General features: G+C 34.2%; 1 protein-coding gene across 7 annotated transcripts; it reads left to right on the plus strand.

Annotated features, from left to right (window-relative positions):
- On the plus strand, positions 1-4927 carry LOC110032892 (protein FAR1-RELATED SEQUENCE 5-like; the record flags this gene model as incomplete). Of its 7 annotated transcripts, XR_002294893.1 has the most annotated exon segments (5): positions 1-103; positions 455-2275; positions 2410-2464; positions 2577-2634; positions 3698-3733. XR_002294893.1 is itself a non-coding variant. In XM_020736672.1 (4 exon segments), coding segments are annotated over 3 exon segments (1936 nt in total), but the record flags the coding sequence as incomplete, so codon positions are not given.
- Positions 4928-7989: the final 3062 nt, after the last annotated feature.

Here is a 7989-nt window from a genome sequence, read left to right on the forward strand (position 1 = left end):
GTGCATTCATTGTGGAGTTGGTGCTAAGTCCACACCACATATGCGTCGCGGCCCAGAGGGGCCGAGGACTCTATGCAATGCATGTGGTCTTGCATGGAGAAAGGTAACTGAGGGAAATACTTTAATGCTGTGCTCGTTTTTTATTTATGTTATTTTCTTTGTTGATGTTAAATACCCACTATAGTTGTAATTTTCACCTAGAAGATTGGATTTGTAATACTTATTTGGCATGCTTCTAGAAAAATATATACGGTTGCTGTTACGTTCCGACTTCTTTGAGTTGACTATCTTCATTTCTTAGTGCTTTTATGGGTGCAGTTTTAGCTTCCTTTTGGTATTGCAACTCATTCTTTAGTATGATGATACAGAAGACGCTAAAAAAAGTGACCTACCCAGCCATGCAGTTTTAGCTTCCTTTTTGTATTGCAACTCATTCTTTAGAGTGATGATACAGAAGACGCTAAAAAAAGTGACCTACCTTGATGCTTCTGGGGAAGGTACTTTTGGTGCAGAAATGGTGCCAAAACTTGGTATGGAGTTTGAAAATGAGAACAGGGCATACGAGTTCTACAACAACTATGCTGGAATGGCAGGTTTTAGCGTGAGGAAAGGCTGGTTGGACAAGAGAGTTTCTGATAAAACTACAAGATCAAGGACATTGGTGTGCTCCAGGGAAGGTTTTCGCCAGGAGAGGAAAGCAGGAAATGAAGCAAAGCGTCCACGACCAGAAACAAGAATTGGTTGCCTTGCACGTATGAAAATTAAACTTATGCCAAGTGGATGGTATCGTATTACCAAATTCATAGCAGAACACAACCATCAACTTGCTCCTCCTTCATCAAAACACTTGTTGAGATCACAGAGAATCACATCTGAGTTTCAATCCGCTGATGCAGATTTATCAGATGATGCAGTAGCTGCTCTAAGATCTTCTGGTGAGTCCACTGGCACTAGACAAGATATTTATCTCCTACCATCAGATTATAAAGCTTGTCTCCGCTCAAAAAGAATGAAGTCCATGCAGTCTGGTGATGCAGAGGCTCTTCTGATGTATCTCCAAAGTATGCAACTGCAGAATACTGCATTTTTCTATGCCATTCAACTCGATGATGATGACAAGCTTACAAACATTTTCTGGGCTGATTCAAAGTCACTAGAGGATTTCAGCTACTTTGGTGATGTAGTTTGTTTGGACACCACATATAAATTTAATGTACACTGTAGACCATTCGTATCCTTTGTTGGTGTGAATCATCATAAGCAAATTACTCTCTTTGGGGCAGCATTTCTCTATGATGACTCAGTAGAATCTTTTAAATGGTTATTTAATACTTTTGGGATTGCAATGCGTGGGAAACTGCCAAAGACTATTTTGACAGATGAATCGGTTGCAATAGGTGGTGCATTGACTATGGTGTGGCCAGAAACAATGCATCGGCTTTGTGTCTGGCAAATTTATCACAGTTCCATGAAACATCTTAACCATGTTTTCCAAAGTTCTAAAACATTTGCAAAGGATTTTAGCAGATGCATCTACAACTCTGAAGATGAGGATCAGTTTTTGCTAGGATGGAGATCACTTCTGGAAAAGTATGATCTTAGAAGCAATGAGTGGATTTCGAAATTATTTGAGTGCAGAGAGAGTTGGGCTTTGCCATATGGTCGGCATACATTTTGTGCTGATATAAATAGCACACTTCAAAGCGAAAGCTTCAGTAGCGAGCTAAAAAAGTATCTAACTCCACAGCATGATCTCCTTTTCTTCTTCAGAAACTATGAAAAGGTGGTATCTGAGTGTCGTTATGCAGAACTTCAGGCTGATTTCCATGCAAGCCAATCCTTTCCAAGAATACCTCCTTCAAAGATGTTGAGACAAGCAGCCAGCATGTATACACCGGCAGTATTTGAAATGTTCAGGAAAGAGTTCGATGTATTCATGGATTGTATGTTATATAATTCTGCAGAGTATGGAACAATTACAGAATACAGGATTACAGTGGGTGAGAATCCAAAGGAATATTATGTTCGTTTAGACTCGACTGATTTATCGGTTGCTTGCAGTTGCAAGAAGTTTGAGTTCATCGGGATTCATTGCGGCCATGTTATAAAAGTACTTGATGTCAGAAACATAAAGGAGTTACCGGAGCGTTATTACTTAAAGAGGTGGAAAAGAGAAGCAAAGCTTAAATGTGAAATGGAACCAAAGTCTCCTACAGTATCTTTGGTATCAGGGCAGGTTCCTTCAGTCGCCCATCAAGGATGTCAACTGGGTCAGGTAATATTGGTATGATTAGTGTTTAACAAATATTTGCCTCACTTATCTCAGGGGAATTTTTTTTCCCGCTGTATTATGCAGGCTACAGGTTGAACCTTATCTCAGGGGAATTTTTTTCCCGCTGTATTATGCAGGCTACAGGTTGAGCTGCATCAAAAGCCTTTAAATCATAGTTCTCTATTAGATCTGGTGAGGTTGTTTTGGAAACATTGTGCATTGAACTGCTACCAGCCTTATGATTTGTCATGGTTAGCATATTTGGTATCACATCTAGACAATATTATTCTGAATCATTTTGCAGAGCTTCTCGGTTTCTGCATGAAACTGATCCCCTTCAAGGACTTGGGAGACAGCTTCAAGTAATTTTGTTGATTAATTTTGATGAAGATTTTGCTAATGATTAATGTTTCGATAACCCAGTTTCTGACTGCAGCTTGTATGCTTTGATGAACTATTTAATTCATTTGCACAATTGGGGATGTTATTAATAGAACTGAAGTTGGCTGGTTGATGTGGAGGAATGGCTTTGCTTTGATGAACAATTTAATTCATTTGCACAATTGGTGATGTTATTAATACAACTCAAGTTGGTTGGTTGATGTGGAGGAATGCTTTGGGCCTATGGTGTGATAGAAGAGTACCGCTCAGACTGAAAGGAAAATTTATAAAATGGTGGTGAGACCTGCAATGCTCTATGGCATTGAATGTTGGCCTTTAAAGGAGAGGCATAGAAGAAAGGCATAAAACTAAGTAAAGTGTTGCCGAGATGAGAATGCTTAGGTGGATGAGTGGCTTTACAATTAGAGACAAAATGCGAAATGAATATACCCGTGATAGGGTTGGTGTTGCTCTTGTGACGGATAAAATTAGATAGTCGTCTTAGATGGTTTGGTCACATTAAACGTTGACCATCTGATGAACCGATTAGAAGAGTAGATGTTTTAGATTTGATTTATGTTAAGAAAGGCAAAGGTAGATCCAGGAAGGCATGAGCAAATTGTTTAAAAAATGATCTTAATTTATTAGAATTAAATGAAAATATGACAATAAATAGGACAATGGAGAAAAATGATTCATGAGCAGACCCACTTATTGGGATAAAGGTTTTGTTGATGTTTTAGATTATTTTAAGTTGTTTAAAGATTTCAAATTATTTTTAAAAGGTTTTAGAATTATTTTACTTAGGTTTTAAAATTATATATATTTTTTAAATTATTATTATTGTTATTATTTTCTTTAAAAAAGGTTTTAAATTTATTTAAAATTATTTTAAAATTATTTTAAATTGTTCGAAATCAATTTTAAATTATTTTGAAATTTTTTAAAACTATTTTTGAATTGTTTTTTAAATTGATTTTAAATTATCATTATTAATTATTTAAAATTGTTTTTAAATTGGTTTTTTATCATGACACTAAATAGGACACAATGGAGAAAAAGGATTCATGCAGCCAACCCCACTTAGTAAGATAAAGGTTTTGTTGTTATTGTTGTTGTTGTTGTTGCACATTTGCTGACAGAATACCAATAAACATATGAAGATGTCATCAAATCTGATACTTGTCTTTTCATTCTTTGCAGGTCTCTGGTTCCCATTTCTTATATATGGAATATCGACTTCTATGACGCCTTTTCAATTTTTTTTTGTTGAAAGCAGCCCCCAAGATTAATAATAATTGAATTCTGTTTCTTGTCTGCATTATTATTTTTTTTCTTTTTTTTCCTCATTTCAAAACTGTATGTTTAACAAATGCTAGTTTGGTTGCTAGCAAGTTCGAATCACCTAAAGGAAGGCTTGTGCATTGAACTGTTTCCAGCCTTATGATTTGTCTTTACATGTTTGATGTCATATGTAGACTATCACTCTTAATCTTTTTGCAGAGCTTCTTGGTTTCTGCATAAAATTGATCCCCTTCAAGACTAGGACAAGTTTTTTCATGAGGATCAGTTTTATGCTGAAACCGTGCAGCTCTGCAAATAATAAACAACTCAATTAGCAAAACCTTCATCATAATTAACCAACCAAACTACATAAAAATTCTTGTCTCCAAGCCCATCAAAGGGATCAGTTTTATGCCGAAACCGAGATGGTCTGCAAAAAAATAAACCACTCAATTATAATAAGTGAAATCAAGCCTTCAAGTCTCAACCATATTATTTTCCTTTAGCAAAATCATTGCATTTTAGTATTAGTTTTATTGGCTTTTGGTTACCATTAAGCATAAATTATCATTTTTAGTTATGTTTGATACTTTGGATAATAATCTGCATATTTAATTTTGATAATTAGTATGCATTCCTTATAGGATGATTATTTACTCAGTATTTATTACTTGATCTGAACACATCCTCCTTTCTGAAACCTGTTACCACACAATAGTGAAGAAGACTCTGGCTGAACATCCTCTCCATTTGCCTTGACAACCTCGATTTCATTCATTCCTTTTTTTTTTCTCAATCTAACTTGAATCCTTCTAATTATCTTTTTTAACTTTTTGGTCCTTTGGGTCTTTGTTAATAATGAAGCCTTAGATGTTGAACCCACTTCAAAGACCATGGGGACAACAAGTTCAGATTAGAATTTGTTGTTGACTAACTTTTTTATATTCTTACGTTCAGGTTGGTCTACTCTAGAGATTATTTGGAGCCTAGTGTCACCTCTCAAAAGAGCCCTTATGGGTGGTGGGCAGCTCATGACTTAAATACTGCTTTTCGGCCCTACACCTAGCCGATGTGGGACTATTTGTCCGTGACATTCTCCTCCACCCAATCATGTGACATCCTCGTCACGGATGGGCTCCACCGAGGGTCCCACTGAACCATGGAGAGTCCACACACCTGCCAGGCAGTAATCTGCTTTGATACCACTTGTCACCTCCCAAAAGAGCCCATATGGGTAGTGGGCAACCCAGGACTTAAATACTGTTTTTCGGCCCTACACCTAGCCGATGTGAGCCTATTTGTCTGTGACACTAAGGACTGGGGAGTGAAAATAAGCCTATTCATTTTCAATGGTGGGAAGTTAGTCTTATGGCCCAGATTAAAGTCTAGAATGGTTTTCTTATTAGTAACTGTTATAGGATTGATAGTGGTGAATGTAAAAACATACGACGTCTTTCAAAGTTGATCGAATCTCATTTCAAAATTTATCTTGCTTCAATCATCAAGGTGCATCTTGTTAAGGCCAAAGTTGAGGCCAGACCGAAATTAGAAGATTAGCTTGCCTGATATGTTCCTATGCTTGAATCACAAGAATAATGTCAATGTCTTAAAAGTATAAATTATGATTAAATTTGATCTTCTTTGATGTTTGATAAATTTTGACTCTAAATTTAAAATTTTAGAATGTGTCGTAACACATTTTAAGCTAAAAATACATGGAAATTTAGCATGTGTATAGAATAGGAATGATTTTATGCATTACGGGAAAAAAGCGGGTAAAGAAGTTAGTCTATGAAACTAATGAAACTAATATTAGGATAGGATCTTGGAATATAGATACTTTCAATGGTAAATTATTGGAATTAGTTGATATTATGATTCATAAGAAAATTAATATCTTATGTATTCAAGAAACTAAGTGGGTTGGAGAAAAGGCTAAGGAGATTGATAATTTAGGTTTTAAACTTTGGTATTCGGGTAAGAGTCGCACTAGAAATGGTGTAGGTGTAATTATAGATAAAAGTTTGAAAGATATTGTTGTAAAAATTAATAGAGCTGGAGATATAATTATTCCCCTTAAGATTATCATTGATACTAAGATTTTAATATTATAAGTGTTTATGCTCCTCAAGTAGGTTTAGATACAAGGTCTAAAGATAAATTTTGAAATGACTTAGAAGACTTAATACAAATGATACCTCTTGAAGAAATAATTTTTATTGGAGAGATTTAAATGGACATGTCAGTAGAGTGGTAGAAGACTTCAGAAATACTCATGGTGATTACGATTTTGGAGTAACTATTGAAGAATGTAGAGTTATTTTAGATTTTGCTTTGGCGTATGATTTTGTTATTACTAATACTTTATTCAAGAAAAGAGATGAGCATTTTATTACTTATAAGAGTGGATCTAATAAAGCACAATATGACTATTTTCTTATGAGAAGTAGAGATTGTGCGATTGTAAAGATTGTAAGGCCATTCCAAGTGAAAATTTAAGTACCCAACATCGTTTATTAGTTCTAGATTTTAAGATTAAGAGTTGTAAATAAATAATACTAGGACTCATCATTGTAGAATTAGATGGAGAAACTTAAAAGACAAAAATAAAATTATTTTTATGAGTAAAATTTAATATTTCAAAATTTGGGATATTCATGAAGAAGTAAAAGTTATGTGGGATAAAGTAACAAACGCTATTAAACAAGTTGCAAAATATGTGCTTGGAGAATCAAAAGAAAAAGCTTTTATGAATAAAAATAGTTGGTGGTGGAATAAAAATGTGCAAGAAAAGATAAAATATAAGAAGTTATGTTATAAAAATTGGTTTAAATATATAAACTTAGAGAACTGAGAAAAAATATCAAACGACCTGCAGGGAGTCTAAAAGAACAATCTGTGACGCTAAAAATTATGCTTTTAATGATCTTTATAATAAATTAGATACCAAGGAGGATGAAAAATATATGTATAAACTAGCCAAATAAAGATAAAAGAAAAGTAAAGATTTAACTAAAGTAAAGTGTATTAAAGATTAAAATCAAAAAATATTTTTTTTAGAAAAAGATATTCAAAATAGGTGAGTGAGTTACTTTGATAAATTTTTTAATTAAGTTTTTGAAAATACGATCAACGTTAGTGATTTTAATATCGTGAATAATAATAAAACGTTTCATTTTTATCGTCGCATTAATAAAAAAGAAGTTGAGGAGACTTTAAAGAAAACCAAGAGTGGAAAGTCTGTAGGATCAGATGATATTTCAATTGAAATGTAGAAATATTTGGGAGATTTGTGAGTTTCTTGGGTTACTAAACTCTTTAATATTATTTTGAAAACTAAAAAGATGTCTGAGGAGTGGAGGAAGAGTATTTTGGTCCCTATTTTTAAGAATAAAGGGGATGCACAAGAGTGTGCAAATTATAGAGGATTTATGTTGATTTGTCATACTTTAAAGTTATGGGAGAGGGTAATTGAACATAGGTTAAGACACATCAGAAAGATTTCTCATAATCAATTTGGATTTATGTCGCGCAGGTCTATTATGGAAGCTATACATTTATTGAGAGGTTTGATGGAGAAGTTCAAAGATAATAAGAAGAATCTCATTTGATTTTTATTGATTTAGAAAAAGCTTACGATAAGGTTCCAAGAGATATCCTTTGGAGAGTTCTTGAGAAGAAAGGTGCTGATACGACTTATATTCAAGTCATTAAACATATGTATACTAGAGCTGTTACTTGTTCAAACTGGAGGATTGACCAAATATTTTCCTATTTCTGTTGGATTACATCAGGGATCGGCTTTAAGCCCATATCTTTTTGCTTTAGTTATGAATGGTCTTACTGGACATCTACAGGAGGATGTATCTTGGTGTATGCTTTTTGCTGATGATATCCTTCTCGTGGATAAAACGAGAGAAAAAGCGCAGGAAAAACTTGAACTATGGAGGTCTACACTGGAGTCTAAAGGTCTTCATTTAAGTAGAACTAAAACTGAATACATGGAATGTAATTTTAGTAGTAATAGCTCTAGTGACAGAAGTGTGACTTTG

This window comes from Phalaenopsis equestris, unplaced genomic scaffold (assembly GCF_001263595.1).
Source record: "Phalaenopsis equestris unplaced genomic scaffold, ASM126359v1 Scaffold001051, whole genome shotgun sequence".
Taxonomy (NCBI): domain Eukaryota; kingdom Viridiplantae; phylum Streptophyta; class Magnoliopsida; order Asparagales; family Orchidaceae; genus Phalaenopsis; species Phalaenopsis equestris.